At 55.7% G+C, this 17,971-nt stretch overlaps 1 protein-coding gene across 1 annotated transcript in view; it reads left to right on the top strand.

Annotated features, from left to right (window-relative positions):
• Positions 1-7,696: 7,696 nt before the first annotated feature.
• PREX1 (phosphatidylinositol-3,4,5-trisphosphate dependent Rac exchange factor 1) overlaps positions 7,697-17,971 on the top strand; it is a 181,582-nt gene continuing 171,307 nt past the window's right edge. Inside the window, exon 1 of the mRNA XM_044748026.2 lies at positions 7,697-8,047. Within this exon, the coding sequence (XP_044603961.1) occupies positions 7,835-8,047 (213 nt within the window). The 5' untranslated portion in view covers positions 7,697-7,834. The remainder of the gene's footprint in view (positions 8,048-17,971) is intronic.

Raw genomic sequence — 17,971 nt, 5'->3', positions numbered from 1 at the left:
TCCCGTCCTCTTACGGAAGCCAAGGAAACTCAGCAAATTGAAAATGGACTCTCTCTGACCTCTGTTCTGGCATTCGCTCACCGGCTGCCCCAGCTCGGAACATCGCTGTGTCTCGGGCCTCTCTCCTTGTCCTCCCCTCCGTCCACACGCCCTCTTTAGGTGATCTCGCCCCGTCCCGTGGCTTTAACATCACTTATACCGACGATGCCCGTACTCCTGTCTCCCGGCTGGCCTTGCCCCTAAATCCTCACATTGTCTATCTGCCCGCCCACTCAACATCTCCACTCCACTATCGAATCTGACACGGAACACGGCCAAAACCAAGTTCCCCATCTCCTCCCACCATCTTCCCCATCGTGGTTAATTCCCACCCTGCCCTTCCAGTCACTCAGACCAAACACCTTGGAGTCCCGTTTAGCTCTCTTTCTCTTACGCCCAGCACTTCAACAAACCCTGTAGGTCCTATCTTTAGGGTAGATCCAGAACAGACCATTTCTCCCCATCACCCCTGGCATCACCCTGGTGCAAGCCATCGACATCTCTCGCCCGGACTATTGCAGGTCCCTCCTTACAGGTCTCACTGCTTCTGGCCTCACCCCCTTGTAGTCTCTTCCCATAGAGCAGTCGAGGGATCCTGTTAGAAGCTGTGAGATTGTATCTCCTCTCTGTGCAGAATCTTCCATGGCTCCCACACACCCAGGGAAAAAGCCAAAGTCCTGACAGCCACCTACACGGCTCGTGCATCTGGCTCCCCCTCCCCTCTATTTGCATCTCCTTCTCTCCTCTTCCTCCTCACTTTCTCCACTTCTGCTGTTCCTGCCTCCAAGCCCTGGCACGTGCTCGTCCCTCTGCCTGGAACACACGCAGGGCCTGCTCCCTCACCTTTCAGTTCTTGGCTGAAATGTCACCTCCTCGGTGAGGTCCTCTTGTTACCACTGACACTCTCTCCCCAACCAGGAGCAACCCGAGCAAGTGTCTCTTGCCCTTCCTCTTGGGGTTCTTCCTCTGTTTGCTGTCGCAACAATCCCTCACCCCCTGGGGTGTGCTGGCCCAGGACTCCCGGTCGCCTTCCCTGCTCTGTTTTTCTCCACAGTTGCTACCATCATCTGGCAGACTGTGTGTGACCCACTGGGGTCTTCCGCGTCTGTCTCCTCTGCCACTAGAATGTCAGCTCCAGGAGGGCAAGGATCCTTATCTGTCTTACTCACTCTTTTCAGTGCCCAGGACAGAGCCAGGCGCTCACGGCGAAGTTTCTCCCAACTCGGAGTCCAAAAGGAGTATTGCAGATGTTCATTCATCCATTCAATCAATATTTAGGTGTGCTGGCACTGTCCCACGGTGAGGGAGACAGGACTCTCAGGGTCCAGTAGCAACACCTGAGAGGTGGACTGGCACGAATTTAGGGTCTGACACACCTGGGCGGCAAAGCTCTGGCCAATCGGGTGAACCTTCCTGTTTGGGTTCTCAAACAGGCCTGCCTTCCTTCCCATCCCCCTTTCTCCCTCTGCTGGTTGAAATGTGGCATTAGAGCAGCTGCCTTGGAGCACATGGTGACCGCCGCGTGTTAAGGATGGTGGAGCCCCGAGTGGGAAGGAGCCTGGGCCCCACACGTTGGGGCCTCCATACCTGCCTTGGGTTGTTTGTTCCTGGACTATAACACGAGAGAGAAATAAGCTCTATTTTAAAAAACCCATTACCATTTGGGTACCGTCACAGCAGCTGTCTTTATCCTAGCTAACACAGTGACCTTGACCGGGTTCCTTTGTAAGCCTCAGTTTTCTCATCTGTAAAAAAGGGACGACAGTAGTAATAGCTACCACAAAGGGCAATGGTGAGAATTTGAAGTCACCTCTTGATAGTGCCTGGTACACAGTGAGCACGCCCCAAATGGTACCAGTTGTTATGACGACTTTCCCCCTCTCCACAAAGCCTCCAGGAATGGAATTTGCCCAGGAAATTTGGAAGGCAGGCTGCAGCATAAATGGCATTTGGAGAGGGTGTGGCTGTTTGTGTTTCTGCTGGCTAAAGCGGAAACCGTCAGCTTTCAGTAAAAGTTACCAGTGGGGTTGCCAGGCGTCTGGATTTCGACTGGGCAGCCCTATTTTTGAGCTTTCAGTCCAGGAAACAAACTGAAAAAAAAACCCACCCAAAAACCCCAGACATATAAATATGTGTCCAGTACATCTGTTGAAACCATCTGGCACCCTTGGCTGCAGAATTTCAAGACACACCATCCAGGTCAATCTCTGACCTTGACGAAGTTGTAGAATTGACCTTTTATGCACCAATCTCTTTCTGAATCTTTTTCTTAACTTTTAGCCCCAATCCAGGCTTCATGCTACAAACCTTAGGTCTTTGCTTCATTGGGAAAGCAATATGGCGGAGAGCAGCACCCCTCTGGGGCGTCTGCATGTTAAGAGAGAAGTAGAAGGAGGGCAGTGCTTATTTCAAAGGAGACGGTGACCATCATCATCCAAATTGGCATGTTATTAATAATTATTCTGGGAAGACAGGTACAAACTGCGATTGTCCCATGCAATGTGACAGTGCTTGGTCGTCATGCAGTGTTTGGTCATCCTATCAACAGAAGGATCAGTTTATCTAAGTGGGGAGAAATCTTGGGGGAGGGAGGCATATCAGGTAGGATGCTTTAGCTGCAAGTAAAGTAAACTCAACTGGCTTAAACAAAAAGGGAATTTAATTATCTCACAGTACAAGAAGTTCAGAGAGAGGGTGGTTGCACAGCTGGTTAATTCAGGAGCTCAGTGACACCAAAGATCCAGGTTCTTTCCATCTGTCACTTTGCCATCTTTAACTGGTCAGCAATGTCCTCCCTCATGGTGTCAAGATGGCTGCCACACCTCCTAACATCACGGCCTCACCCAGTTATAACAGCTAACACTCAACTGAGTGTCAGGCAGCATTCTAAGCATTTTGGCTCTATTAAGTATTTTAATCCGTACAACAACCCTGCGAGGTAGGCACTCTTATTGGCCCCGTCTTACAGACAGATACCTCAAAGCCCAGAGAGATTAAATCACTTACACAAAGTCACGCAATTAGGAAGTGGTAGGGCTGGGACTGGAACCCAGGCAGCTGGTCTCTAGAGCTACAACAACATCCAGAGCCTGGAGAAGAAGGCACACATGTCAGTGGCGGGGCTGGAATCTGAACCGAGGGTCCTAAGCGTTTCCTTATCTCCTCGGGGCCATGTTTCCAAGCTTTCTGGCAGGAAGGTGATTTGGCAAAGCTCTGCAGCCGGGACTTAATCTGATACTTATGATGTTCGAATCAGACCTGGAACCAGAGCCCTTGAGAGACCTGCCTCCATCAGCAAGGCTTCCTCTGGAGAAGTTCTGGCCTGGGCGGTCAGGGTGGCTCAACCAAGACTATTAGGAAGAGCATTATATTTCCGTTCATGAAGACGTGAACTCCGGCCTGTGTGTCCAGCACTGGTTCGGCTGTCCGGCTGTCCGGCCGTCCTGTCCAATGCCAAGGGTGGAGACGCCTCTCTCCTCTTCTCAGAAGGCTGCTCTCGGTGCTCGAAATGGGGAATAGACTCCTTGGGCGGCTGGCCTGACTTACTGAGAACTCATCTGCATTTGGGAAATGATTAATCCTGGGCAGCCCGAAGACTCATTTGTCACCTGGCTCCCTTGACTTGGGTTGGAAAAAAAAAAAAATCACCCCTTGTATTTTTGTGCTTTCTCTTATTTTTCCTTTGAAGCAGAGCTTGGGAAGGGGGCCTTCAAATCGTGCCTGCAGCATCTGAGGGTCTCGTCAGGGAATAAGGAACTGCCTGTCTGATGTTTCCAAGCAGCACAAACTTCTTCCCCACAGCTGTGAAACTTATGCAACAGAAACGAAACGGTATTTCCCACTATTTGCAAAGTACGTGGCAACAGAAACTCTAAAATTGTCCTGCAGAAGAGAATTTCCCTATTATTATCATCACATTTTTTTCCCCCTGAACTGTAGGGTTTTTTTCTCCCTTCTCTCTGTTCTTTTGGTGACTGTTCCCCAGCGATAGCCTATTTCAGGCCCTGCCTTGGAGACTGACGGGGATGTCAGGGCGCCCTGCTGGAGACCCTGGAGGGTGTGGGAGGAGGTGATGGGAAGGAGGGAGGAGAGGTCGAGGCTGCAGCAGTGATGGGAGCTCCCCCAGCTTGGGATTGCTTAGTCATGTTTTGCTCAGTGAGTCGCTCTGTGCCAGGATTAGCTGGGAAGCAGCCAGGTCGTGGACCAAGGGAGTCCCCATTGATCACACAGTGCTGAGCTCCCTGCCTGAGTCATGCGACCTGGAGTAGGCAGTGACTGAGACAGAGGCCTGGAGGTGCCACCCACCAACTCTGGAGAGGGTGAAAGGATCTCCTTGATTGATTGATTGTTAATTTGGTTATTGTCCTCCTCCCCTTGCTCTGGACTGGAAGCACCAGGAGGGCAGGAACCTCGCCTGTTGTGTTCATCCCTGTATCCCAGCCTGGCACATAGTAGGCCCTCAATAAACACTCGTTGAGTGAATGATGGAAGGAACTTGCTGTCCTTCTTTGTTTAATTCATCATTGTTTGTCCCCTTGGCTGGAATAACCTCAGCTCCGTGAGGGCCTGAATGTGCTGGTCTTGTTCACTTCTGCAGTCCCAGAACCTCACCCAGGGCCCAGCACATAGTAGGTGCTTGTGGCAGACGCTTCTCTCTTAATAACAGAACCCCAAGTTGTTCAGGCAGCCGTGTCCCAGGAGATAGAGCAGGGCTGTTCCAAGTTGACGGTGACAACCCTGCTTGTGTTCAGGGACTATTCAAGGGCGGCCACGTGACCAGCCGGGCCTGTGAGGTGTAAGGGGAAGTCTGCCTCTCGGGGGCTTTGGGAAAGTTCTCTCTCTCTGGTAAGAGAGAGGCTCAGAGAGGGCCCCCTTTGACCTCTTCTTTTCTTTCCTGTTTTGGAGTTGTTGTGTCAGCAGGTGACATGGCTGTCATGGCAACCATCTTGTGACTCTGAGGCCCCAAACCTTAGAAGAGCCACTCTGATGAGGACAGAAGGGTCAAGGCGCCTTGGTCCTTGAGGATGTCACCAAGTCCTGAACCAGCCAGAGGAGCCAACGTCCCCTGGACCTCTTGTGAAATAAACCACGTCCTTATGTTTGAACCATCAGCAGCCCATTCTTCTCCTCCTTGCAGCCAAATGCCTCTGAATGCATTCAGCTGTCAATCCATGAATTGAATAAATAAATGCCAGCCCTGCCTGGGCACTTCCCATATGCCAACTTGGGCATCTCTGCGACAGCCTTGTGACGTGGGTCCTGGTGCTCTCCCAGCCCACAGATGAGGAAAGCCAGGCACCGAGAGCCTAAGGAATTTATGAAAAGTCGTATCATCTCTCATTGGGGAGGGGATGGCGGGGGAGAAAGACCCCAGGAATGTGAGGGAGGGACAGAATGTGGAAGAGATGGGCGTGGGCTGGGGGTGGGCTCCGTCCACAACACGGAGATGCTGGACAGTCTTTCCGGTAGGGGGGGCTGATTCCAGGGTGACGCCTGGGAGCCCTGTGTGTGTGAAACGAGTCTCTGATGTCGCAGCGAACCTTTCTTGGCACAGCTGGGAAGGGGCTAGCATCATTCAGCACAGACTGTGCACCAGCTCTGTGTCAGGCACTCTGTATCAGTGGTCCTCAACCGGGGGCGAGTCTGTCCCTCAGGGGTCACCTGGCAATGTCTGCAGACATTTTTGGTTGTCACAACTGGGGAGGGAGTGCCACTGGCTAGCGGGTACGGGATGCCGCTAGTGTCCTACAATGCACAGGATGGCTCCCCACAGCCAAGAGTTGTCTGACCCCAGATGTCCACAGTCCCAAGGTTAACCCACTCTGCTTTACAAACACTTTTTCTCTTACAAAGACTTTCACCTTACAGATTAGGCAACTGAGGCTCAGAGAGGTGAAGCGTCTTGGTCAAGGTCACCCAGCCAGTTAGATTTGGAACGGGGATACAAATGCAAGCTGGTTTCATTCGGCACCCATGATGATCCCACTATGCTCTCCCCTGTGGTAGACAGGATTAATTTAAAGATGAGGCAACTGAGGCTCAGAGAGGTGTTGTGACCAGACTACGGTCACACAGCAGAGCTACTCCAGGGACCTCTACAATCTTCTTGGAACTTTGGGAGCCAGCTGTCTTTCAGACACAATCGAGTCTGCTCCCCAAACCTGGCAGGCTCACCTACCTCACACCCCTCACTCTCTGCTCAGGGGAACTTCACCCACCCAAAGCCTAGATCCAATGCCACCTTGTCCATGATTCCAAAGAAACAGAGCTCCGAGAGGGCAGAAGCCACCCCCTCTGTGCCCTTGCCGTTAGGCACTCACAGTATTACCCAGACGCCACTGCGAGAACAATCCTGGCTGTCTGGAAGAGAAATAAGCAATAACGTTCCAGCCTGAAGGATGATTACAGCCTACAGGGGGGCTATTACATGAATCAGCTAACCCACTGCAGAGACAACAGTCTCCCGCCGGTGACTAGGGGCAGGTTAGGGACTGGGTGGACAGAATGGGGTCCGGTCAAGAGGGCGGTTCGCACACGCAGTAATAATAACTAAGAACAAACATTTATAGAGAACTTTCTAGGTGCAGGGCACTGTTCCAAGTACTTCCCGTGAATTAACACGTAACCCCGTACAGGACCCCAAGAGCCAGGTACCCATTAGTACCCAAGAGCAACATTCCCATTGTATCGACCGGGACACTAAGGCTCTCTCGGCAAGGAACCCAGCCCAAGGTCACCCAGCCAGCACGTGAGCAGCTGACCCCAGGCCCCGGAGCTCCCTCACCTCTCCATACCTTCCCGCGACATTCGTCAAGCGGTTCGCTGATTATCAAGGTCACACAGAGCAGCCCGGACGAGAAGCCGCGTTTCCCCAAGGCCTTATCCCGGGCGGTGGGTGGATGGGACCGGAGTGCGGGCAGAGCAGCTGCCACCTGATTAGGAACTCGAGCGCAGACGATAAGTTCTTCTAGGAAAGGTGGGAAGAGCAGGCAGGGTCATCTCACGGGGGCAGAGAAGTTCGGAAAGAAAAAGGAAAAGGCGAAAGAAAAGAGGGAGTAAGAGAGCGCGAGCGCCGCGCTCTTCCTTCCCAAGGTCGTGGCAGCGCCCGGGGACCGCAAGGGCTGGGGGTCCCCCCAGAGGCTGCCGGCTCGCCTGCCGGGCTCGGGGGGCGGGCGGGGTCCTCAGCCGGGGGGTCGTCGCCCGAGTAGCCGGTGCGGCCGGAGCTGCGCGCGGGCGTCGGGCGCGGGGGCTGCCGCGCGGGGAGGGTGGGCGTGGCGTAGCCGGCGGCGGGGGCGCCTCGCGTCCGGGCGCCGAGTTGGTGCGCTCGGCGCGGCGTGCGCGCCGCCTCGGGCCCTCCCGGCACGCGGGTCCCCTCCGCAGGCCTGCCGCCCGGCGCCCCCGCCGCCCCCGGCTCCGGCCGCGCCGAGCGCCCCGCGGAGCCCCGAGCCCCGCCGCGCGTCTCCACGGGGCCCGGGCGCGCGCGAGCGCCTCTGCGGCCCGAGCGCAGCGTGGCACTTGGCAGACGCTCCCTGGGCGCCGGGCGGCGGCGGGGCCCGCCGTCTGGGAGCCCCGAGGGCCGGCCCCCTCCCGCCCCTCGGCCGGCCCCCGCGCGCTGCCTCCGCCTCCGTCCCGGGCCGCCCGCCCCCAGGCCCGCCCGCCGCGCCATGCGCCCGGCCCGCCGCTGAGCCCGGCCCGCCGGCGCGCCCCGTCCGGGATGGGGCGCCTGGACGCCTGAGTCGCCGTTGGGCGCCACCTCCGCGCGGGGAAGGAGCCGGCGCCGCGCGGCCGCGCTAGAATGGAGGGACCCGGCGGCAGCGATCCCGGCGGCGACGGGGCTGGGGACGGTGCCCACCCGGACCCCCGGGCCCCCGGCGCCGCTGCGCCCAGCGCCGGCCCGTGCGCGGCCGCCCGGGACTCGGAGCGCCAGCTGCGCCTCCGCCTCTGTGTCCTCAACGAGATCCTGGGCACCGAGAGGGACTACGTGGGCACCTTGCGCTTCTTGCAGTCGGTGAGTGTCGCCGGGGAGCGCGGGGGCCGCCAGCCCCGCTGCAGCGCGCAGGGGCCTCCCGCGCGGGCGGTCCCCACGACCTGTGGCCGCGCGCCCTGGGGGTCGCGAGAGTCGCCTCGGGCGGCCTGCGGGGCGCGCAGAGAAGTGGGGAGATCCCGGCGGCTCCAGAGCTGGACTGTCGCCTCCCTGGCCGGCCCGCGGTCCAGCTCCGACCCAGGGGCTCCCGCACTCCGTGTCCCCCTCGCATGCTGCCCTTTTGTCTTTTTCCTCCCCCTCCCCGCCTTTCGAATAGTTTTAAAATTAGTTACATCCGCGAGCAGGGGCTCGGGACCCGGGCGCCGGGAGCCTTCGCTCTGGCGTTTTCCCTCGGGGATTTCTTCGCCGCCCGGTGCTCCGCTGCTGGTCTCGAACGGACCCTAGAAACCTGGCGCCCGAGTAGAGCGGGATCCAACCCAAAGCCCGGCGGAGGGGCGGACATCGACAGACCCCCGGGCAGCACCCCCTGGCCCCCGCACACGCTCTTGCTGGAGCTTCGAGAGAGTGGGTTTCGAGCTCACGACTCGGCAGTCCAGCCCCCCCGCCCCCATCTCCAAGTTGCAAAACCATAGAGTCAGACACCCTGAAATAACAACTGAGCGCTTACTATGTGGCAGGCGCCTGTTTGTGTCGTTAGAGGGTTTAACCTTTGCGAGTGCCCCAGAATTTCCCCTGTTTTTTAGGTGGGAGAGTTTAGCTCCAGAGGAGTTGAGTAACTTGCCCAGAATCACACAGCTGGCACCTTGGGGATTCTGGGTTTTGAACCAGAGCAGTCCCAGGCGGAGCTCTAAAACCCTATTCTATGCTGCATTTTTTTTTTCCTATGAGAAGGAGGAAGGGGCCACTTCTCTACTCTCCTAGGAAGTGAGAAAAGTGGCTGGAGGGTGGAGGGGGTGGGACCGGGCTGAGCCTCGCTGGGTTAGGAGACCCCAGGCCTTTCATCTCCGTGTCTCCTGCTGGGACCGAAGTCTTTTAATCCTGGTTCAGGAAGGGCTGGTGGGGGCGGTGGTGTCTCCTTCAGAGGACCCAGAACCAGGCTCTGTGGCTCCCAGTCTGGGGAGAAGAGGGAGACTGGCATCCCCTGGGGTCCCCTTGGCTTGGGGGTGCAGCAAGGCTGTGTGAGGTCTGAGTTCCAACTCGGGGAGGAGAGAGTTCTCTCTGTGAAAAGAGGAGTGTGTGTGTGTGGAGTTGTGCAGAGGCATTGAAAACCATTTGGCTAAAGGACCCTTCTAGAAAGGCTTGTGAGAATAAGGGAGGGTTAGGGTTTCTGTCCGGTCTCTCCCTCTCTCACAGTAAAAAAAAAAAAAAGAAAAAAAAAAGGAAAAAAAAAAAGAATCTGCTCCGTGTGAAGCTGGCAGTTTCTGAATTAAAGATGTCGACAGCCCTGGCATCTGTGAGCAATGTCAAATTCTAGGCAACTCCTCACTTCTCCTTCTGGGCCACTCCCTGCTCCTCAGCCTGGGAGGGAGCGAGGAAAGACAAACCGATTTTTATATTCCTGGGAAAGAAAATACCCCCTTCTCGCACTCTCTGCCCTGGATGGTGTGGTGCGTTTCAGAGCAGACACAGACCGCCTTCGGGTTAGCTGTGGTTTTAAATGGTCCGCGTGTGGAGTCTCAGGAAGCTGGAATAATGGAAATTGATTGGAATCAACCATTTTTATTATTAAGAAACAGAAAAAAAAAGATTTCTCTACTTCCACATTATCTCCTTGGCACTTTAAATTTGCTGAGTTCATCGATTCCTTTTTTTTTTTTTTTTTCGGTTGACCGGTCAGTTCTGAGATGAGCTGCTTCCGGCTTTGACGTCCTGGGCCAGTCACGCCACCTGCCTGGCCTCAGTCTCCCCACCTGTGAAAGGAGGGAAGGGGAATCTGGGCTTCCTTTCTGCCTTGTCCTTTTGGGTGTCCCCAAGCTGGTGCCAGAACCGGACTGATTGTGTAACCCGACCGGCTGTACCTTGTTTGTGACCCGCAAGAGGTGTCTCTTGTTTTGCTCCATCCGAAGTGGCCCCTAGACAACCCCTAGGCCTTGGGTTTTGAAAACCCAGGGCTTAGAGCCTCGTGAACTGCTCTTTACCCCGGCTTTCCACGGCAGGCAGCGAGGCTGGCAGCCTGCGGCTTGTGATCCTCTTCTGTCTTCCACCCGTCTCCTCCCAGCCTTTAGGCTGCTGAGGGATTGTTCCCGCTCAGAAGAATGCCCGGGAATCCTTCCCTCCTTTTAATTCCATGTGGCAGAGGCGGTGGCCCTGGTCTCCTTGCGTCCCTTCCTGTGAGGGCCCGTTGCCGGTAGAAGTGAAGCCTTTGTGGGAGATGCAGAAACGCCAGGGCGGGCTTCCTGCCCTCAAGGAGGGCACAGTCTAGGGGTGGCAAAATGGATGTTTACAGAAATTTGAGTAGGTGGCTAGGCCCTGGAGCCAGACTGCTTGAGGTCAATTGCTTGGGCTGTGTGACCTTAGGCAAGTGGCTTAACCTTTCTGAGCCTCACTTTCTCATCTGTAAAGTGTGGGATGATAATAGATCTTATCTTACAGTGTTTTTTAAGAGGATGAGTGAATTACGTAAACATATATAAAGCACTTAGAACAGTGCCTGGCAGGGAGTAAGATGTAAATATTTGTTATCATCATTATTCATTATGTTATGTGATAATTAAACAAATATTACAGATGTTTAGGGTTAAAGGATTCCAGCATCCAGAGAACAGGAGTAGTCAGGGAGGGCTGCTTGGAGGAAGTGAGATCTGAGTCAGCCCCAAAAGGAGGACAGGGACTTGAGTGAATTTCCTTTTGACCATCTAAACTCCGGAACCAGTGGTTTTGTTTGGTTCCGGGCTTGGGGCTCTCTGGTTCCTCTAGAATCTCCCCATCTTTCCCCACCTCCTTCAGGAAGTGGATGGCACCCCCCTCCGTCTCCAAGAGGGACTGATGACTTTGGTGCTGTGTTTCGTGCATGTTTATTCTAAAGAGTCCGAGAGAGGCAAGGACAGCCCTCTTGGAGACGTGCCGGATCTCTCTTGGGGGCCACCACAGAGGTGGTAGGAGAAAATGACTCTGGACCTCAGATCTCAACATCTAGAAGGCCCGGCTGTGTTGTGTGCTCCCTGTGTGCTCTCGGGCAGCATCGATAATGATAATGACCATGCCAGTCGTGTCGTCACTGTGGGAGCCGACACTGATTCACAATTTGCTCTTTTAGCACTTGACTTGTGTCAGTTCCCTTGATCTTTCCAGCACCCCTCCGGACCGAGTGCTGTTGCTATCCCCTTTGACAGATGAGGAAACTGAGGCAAAGAGCGTTTCAGTGAGCCGCCCTGGGGCACGCAGAAGCAGTGCCGGGATTTGATCCCAGGCTTCCTACCCCAGAACTCATGTCCGCAGCCACCGTGCAGACTGCCTCTGGCTTGCGAAGGTCTTGGTGCATGATTGATTAAGCTGGCGAAACTGGGATTCGAACCCCCGTCTGTGCTTCCTCCCGTGACTTCCTCTCTGTGACTCTCTGCCTCGGAACAGGCAGAGCCGTGGAGAATGGGCATGTCAGGCGGCTGGGTTCCTCCTCTGCGCTTGTGTCTGTTCACGGCCTGAGGGTTGAGTGTGGGGCTCTGGGACCAGGTGTTCACATCCTGGCTTTGTCCCATGCTGACTGTCTGTGGCCCTGGGCAGGTCACCAGCCTGCTCTGTGCCTCAGTTTCTCCATCTGTACAATGGGCATAGGATGGCACCTGTGTCTTAGGGGTGTTGTGAAGCTTAAATGAGCCTGAGGTAACAGCTCTTCGAACTGTGCCCAGCACCCATGGGTGCTCCGAATGCTCTGGTGGCTTTTTGGGAATGTGTAGCAGTGGGGAGCAGATGAGGCTGTCTGTTTGGGGCTCAAAGTCTCCCCCTTAAATGGGAGGCCGAGTGAGCCTTGGGCTCATCTGCCTCTTGGTTGGATTGGGTTTGGGGTCCCTGCCTGCCAGGGGAGAGACCTCAGGGGCAGGTGCCAACGGGTCCCCTGATGGGTTTGCCGGCTGGGCAGCGGTGGGAAGAGAGAGGGAGCCTGGAGGATGGGCAGAGAGACTCCTGGTTGGGGGCCGGTCAGCAGCTCCCCAAAGGGCTCCCCTTGGCTGAGGACAGTCACTCCCAGACACCCAGGGGGTCTGCCCGACCGGCTGGGCTGGGGTCCCTGAGGATCAGGGCGTGTGGGCAGAGAGCTCCCGGAGTGCTCTCTGTGGTTCTGCTTTTGGAGGGTAGGAGACCAAACTCTTCTGCTTGTTGGAGCTCTGCTTGCCAAAACAAGAAACTGTGGTTTTGTGTCGTCACTATTTTTTTTTTTTTTTTTTAAGATTCTGCACTCAGTCGGACAGTGGGGAGCAGGGCCGGGGGGTAGGGAGGTGACCAACCGGTGACTTGGGGAATTTTCACAAGGTCGTGTTGTGAAAGGTAGGATGCTAAGAGGTGTGTGTAACGCAGTTCCACTTTGGGAAAATAAACAGTGACCATCCGGTACCCACGTACCTTGGATGCGTAACATTGCACGAGCTTGGAGAAGAGGGTGGAAGGTGTGCGTCTTGTGGAGAAAGGCAGGCAGGAAGATGAAAAAGGAAAAAAATGTATTAAGACATCCTGTCCGTAACCCTTTTTATATAAAATTATGCATGTGTATGTGAGGATACTTTTTAAAGCATGCTGACAGAAAGAATTTATTTTCAGAACAATCATTAGATTAATGCAGCAGCAATAGTCATAATAATTTGCTAATACTTAGATGGTGCTAAATGTTGGCAAGCCCTGTGGAAAGCATTCTCTGTGTATCATCTCAGAGGTTTCAAGCATTACTGCATTTCACATTCTACAGATGAGACAAAGGCACAGAGAGGCTGAGTCAGTTCCTCAAGATCATACAGCCTGACAGAGTTGGGATTCAAACCAGGTAGCCCACATTCTTTACCGCTACCCTGAACTGCCCCAACATGACGCTGTGTTTGTGACCAAAATTACTGCCCCTGTCAGACTTCCGGGCTGCCCAAGTGGGCAGGAACTAAGCCATGAGGTCCAGATTATCCTAAATGCTGGAGAGCCTGGACCAGGCCACTCTGTGTTGGGCTGAACAAGGTCAGGAAGTCAGTGGAAATCTTTGGATAATAAACCCTCAGTGCCAGCAGGAGGTGGCTGGGCCCTCTTTTGTGTAAGGCGTACAGAGCTCCGAACAGGTAAAACCAGAGAGAAATTTGACTGTTTTCCCTGTGTGCAAGCGTTTATGGAGCACTTGCTGTGTATGCCAGGCAGTGTTCAGGGCCACAGAATGCAGCTGTCAACAGGGCAAGTGTGGTCTTTGTCCTCATAGAAGGATGACTCAAGGGAGATGCTGGAACTCGGGCATCTGAGTGAGCGTTACTTCAAACAAGCTTACTGGGCACCTGTTGGCGGTTATTGTGGCATTTGCCCTCCTGACGGTTGATCTGTCACAGCAAGAAGAGATGGATGGGGTTGGCGTCCCTGGCTCCTGGAGGCCTCAGGGCACCTCTTTCTTAGAGAGTGTCCCCTTCATCAAGCCAGTGAGCGGAAGACCTGTTGGGCTCGGGGCCACTCCCTCAGATCGAGAAACCCACATCCTCTTTGCTTCTCAGCCCTCCCTCTCGGAAAGCTTTTGCAGGTTCAGTCTGTGAAGCAGGCCCTGCCTGGCTGCAGAACTTGACCTCTTAGACTTTTGTGATTTCTTTTCTTTTGTCCCTCAGACACAGGAGTGGGGAGGGGTGGGGGGGAGGGTCTGGATCTCCTTGTTTTGCGAGTGAGACCCCCAGAGCGACCCTCTGCAGCAGTTGTGGGCCCCAGAGGGTAGTGAGCTCCGGTCAGTTGTAGTGGCTCTGCAGCTGGTCAGGTTCCTTCCTGAGAGGCCTTGGGTGGCCCCATCCTTCTCTGGGGATTTGTGTCTTAGCCTGGATCAAGGTCCCTCTTACAGAGGTTCCGCGGGGGGTGTTTCCACCCCAGCAGCTGGTCTGTCTTTCAACCCTTGGCACTGCTGACGTATTGGGATGGATCATTCCTTGTTGTGGGGGCTGTCCTGGGCGTCGTAGGGTCATCCCTTGTTGTGGGGGGCTGTCCTGGGCCTCGTAGGGTTGTCTCTTGTTGTGGGGGGCTGTCCTGTGTGTTGTAGGGTCATTCCTCGTTGTGGGGGGCTGTCCTGGGCATCGTAGGGTCATCCCTTGTTGTGGGGGGCTGTCCTGGGCGTCGTAGGGTCATCCCTTGTTGTGGGGGGCTGTCCTGGGCGTCGTAGGGTCATCCCTTGTTCTGGGGGGCTGTCCTGGGCATTGTAGGATGTTTCGCAGCATCCTTGGCCTCCACCCACTAGATGTTGCAGTACCCCCTTCCTCCAGCTGGGACAATCAAAAAATGTCCCAGACATTGCCACATGTCCCCTGGGGGGCAAAACAGCCCCTGGCTGAGACCCCTGGGCTAAAACCTCCTTTGACCACCAGCTCCGCTTTCAGACCATTTTAGGGCATTTACGTGTGGAGATACGTGGAATCGAGGTGTATCTGTGTGTGTGTGTTTACATAAACAGCATGATGCGGCTCGTTCCTTTCACCCAGTGTCTCGGGTTTGTGGTTTAGAGACAGACTCCAGAGACAGGCGGCCTGGGCTCCAATCCCGGCTCTGCCCCTTTGTGACCTTGGGCAGCTCCCTCGGCCTCTTTGAGCCCTGGTTCCCCGTCCGCAGAATGGAGACGATGGTCGCCCTCTTAGGGCTGCTGGGAGGAGCAAGTGTGGTGGACCAGGTGCCTGGCCCGGCTGAGCGCTGAGACGAGGGCAGCCTCGCCCGGCACCTGCTGCGGGCTCTCCTGCTCCCCGAGAGGAACCCGGGAGGATGAAGGGAAGCCTCCAGCCTCCCAGCCCTGTGTGGAATCTTAGGTTTATTTTTATTTCCTCAGCTCCTTGAGGACCAGAAGGGGATCCGCCCGCCCCCCTTTTGTCTTGTGGTTGGACACTCAATCTGTGTTTACCCGCCTGGTTCCTTCCCCCGGGTGGAACTGGCAGACGAGCCCTTGATTCTGGGCCAGGGGAGGCGAGGCTATTTCAGGCTGGCGGGACCAGGGCCACTGAAGGCTGGTGGAGGCAGGTGGCCCTCAGCCGCCAGGATCTGGGGACTTGACTTTCCTCCTTGCTGGGGTGGACAGCTTCTGCAAGGAGCCGCTCTCAGGTGGAGCAAGGCCAGGGTCAGAGTGGGGTGTGGGCAGTCAGTGCTTTCATTCACAAATTCACTCATTCATTCAGTAAATGGGCATTAAGTACCTACTATGTGCTAGACATTCGGCTGGGTGCTAGCACGTGACCAGAACAAGATGGAAAATGTTCCTGCTGTTGTGGAATCTTCAGACAGTACAAAAAAAGGTCACTTGGGAAAGTGACAAGAGGTGTAATAATAACAACATAATCCATGGAGGCCCTACTATGTGCTAGGCACCGTGCTAAGTGGTTTGTATGGATTATCTCTTTGAGTCCTTGCAAAAACCCTCTGAGGTAGATGTCATCATTACACCTGTTTTGCAGATGGGGAAACTAAGACCCAGAGAGGTTGAGTAACGTGCTCAAGTCCACACAGCTGGGGAATGGATGCACCAAGAAGGAAATAAAATGGGGATACGTTGGTGATAGGCATGGTGGCACCTATTGAGATGGGGTGGTCAAGGAAGGCCGCTCTGGGGAGGTGGTATCTGACCTGAGTCCTGTGGCAGAGAAGGAACCAGCCAGCTGTGGAAAGAGTTGAGAGAAGTGTGTTCCAGGTAGAGAGAACAGCATGTGCAAAGGCCCTGAGGCAGGACCATGCTTGGTTTGTTTGAGGAACAGCAAGAGGCCAGGGTGCCTGGAGGGGAGAGTGAGGGAGATGAGGTTGGCATGGGTAGCAGGGGCCAGGTGGCATGGGCCTCCAATGTGGGTGGTTTTATTCTTTGTGGGGCGAGGAGCCTCAGGAGGGTTTCAGCAGGGTGTGGCATGGTCTTGATGATCTGAAAGTCAGGACTGCCCAGGGTGCTTCCCCAGGTCACAGCAGCCACCTCCTGCCTCCAGCCTGGACCTCCCCTCCCCCATGGGGGTGTCTTGTCTTCTCCAGGCTGCTCTGTGCCCCAGACCATCTCTGTCCCTGTTTGGGTGTCAGCCTCCCCATGGGTACTGTGTCTGAGCCGGCCACACCCGGAGAGGAGTTTGCCCCGGTTGTGTGGCCTGGGCGTGGATAGCGTGGTGGCCGTGGTCGGAAAGGCTGGTGAGGTGAGATGGGTCCCGGCTGCCGAGACGGGAGGCCACCTCTGTTTTCTCTTCAGGAAACTCATTTGCATGATGGAAAAACTGTCGGTGGCGCCCTCAACCCCACCCTCCCCTCGCGGCCCTCGCCACCACCACGCTTGGTGCTCATCGCTCTCCCCTCTGCCCCGTGGGGCAGGGGTTTCATACCCACTTCCTGGGGGAGGAAGACGGAGGCACAGAGGCTGAAGTGGCTCCCGAGGACGCGTGGCCGACGAAGGGCCGGGACAGCTGCAGTGCGTCCTTGCTCTCCCAGCCTCCGCGTGCTCTCCCTGCAGCTGGAAGGGCTCCTCCGGGCCACCACCCCGCTCCGGCCCTGCCCTGGCCCCGCCTCCCGCCCAGCAGAAGCCAAATCCCCGAATGGCCCGGAAGGCCCCTCGAGATCTGCCCGTTGCTTCTCCGTCTCCTCTCCTGTCATTCTTTCTCCCTCGTACAGTTGCTGTTTTTCAATTGAGACGTGATTCACACACGTAAACCTCACCCTCCTGAGCCTCCCGGTCAGCGATTTTGAGTGTTTTCACAAAGTTGTGCAATCGCTAGCGCGTCTTCTGCCAGAACCTCCTCGCGCCATCACTCCCCCCTCGCACCCTGCGTGCCTCGCTGGCCCTCCTCACGCACAGCAGGCTGCCCCTGCCCCAGGCCTTCTCGCCTGTTCAGTCTGGAACGCCCCCCCACCCCCCCATCCCCATCCAGGTGGCTCACTCCTTCAGGCCTTTGCTCGGAAGCCATGTGACCCCCGGCCCCGTTTGGAATTGTACTCCGCTTCCCGCTTCCTGTCTCCTTGTCCCTGCGTTGTCTGTTACTCACTTTGCCTCTCTGCCAAGATCAGTGCCCGGCACACAGTCGGTGCTCATTAAATATTTGTTGGATGGAAAAAATGCTTCTCTGTCCACCTGTTTTTGTTTTCCTGCATAGTGTGATGGTCTCGATCTGTGTAACTGCTGAATGTTGTTGTGCAGACTTCCGGGGACCTGGGGCCACGCTGGTCTCATGCTCTCTAAGGTAGCCGAATGTGTATGGGGGGCATGGGCTGAGGAGATTCGGCGCAGGGGAATTTTCTCCAGGGTGGTGTCACGCTCCAGCGCCCGGGGTCCGGCCCGTGCTCCTGCCCCTGGTGGCTGTGTGGCCCTGGTGCTTCCCCTTTCTGGGCCTCAGTTTCTTTGTCTGTAGGATGGGTTGGCGCCCTCTGATCAGCACCTGGCACACGGTCAGGCTCCCGTCAATGGTGGTGGATCTTTTGTAAAAATTAGTTTTAGATTCTTAGTATTTCCCTAGTTTTTGTAGGGAAATTACAGATACAAAACGACAATTACAGGGTCTCATCTTGAGAAAACTGCCCCAGATCCTTCCTGGGGCTTGAAGTAAGCGTCTGAGTTCGTTCGGACCCAGCGGCCCCTTGCCCTGGGCTCCTGGTCTCTGTGCTCTGAAGGCGGTCCGAGCACGGGCGTCTCTGGGACGGCTGTAGTTTGGAGCTAGACGATTGACCCGTCCTCTTCTGCAAGGAACCCACCCAAAGATGGAGAAAAAAGGTCAACTTCTCGAAAAGACACTAAGGCCCCTCCCGTTCCCCCACTGTGAGTTCCCTCCATGGGCCTCAGAGGGAACAGAAGGAGCT

The sequence above is a fragment of the Equus asinus genome, chromosome 15 (assembly GCF_041296235.1).
Source record: "Equus asinus isolate D_3611 breed Donkey chromosome 15, EquAss-T2T_v2, whole genome shotgun sequence".
Classification (NCBI taxonomy): domain Eukaryota; kingdom Metazoa; phylum Chordata; class Mammalia; order Perissodactyla; family Equidae; genus Equus; species Equus asinus.
Note: the sequence above shows the minus strand (reverse complement) of the source record. Positions and strands in the feature narration are given on the sequence as shown.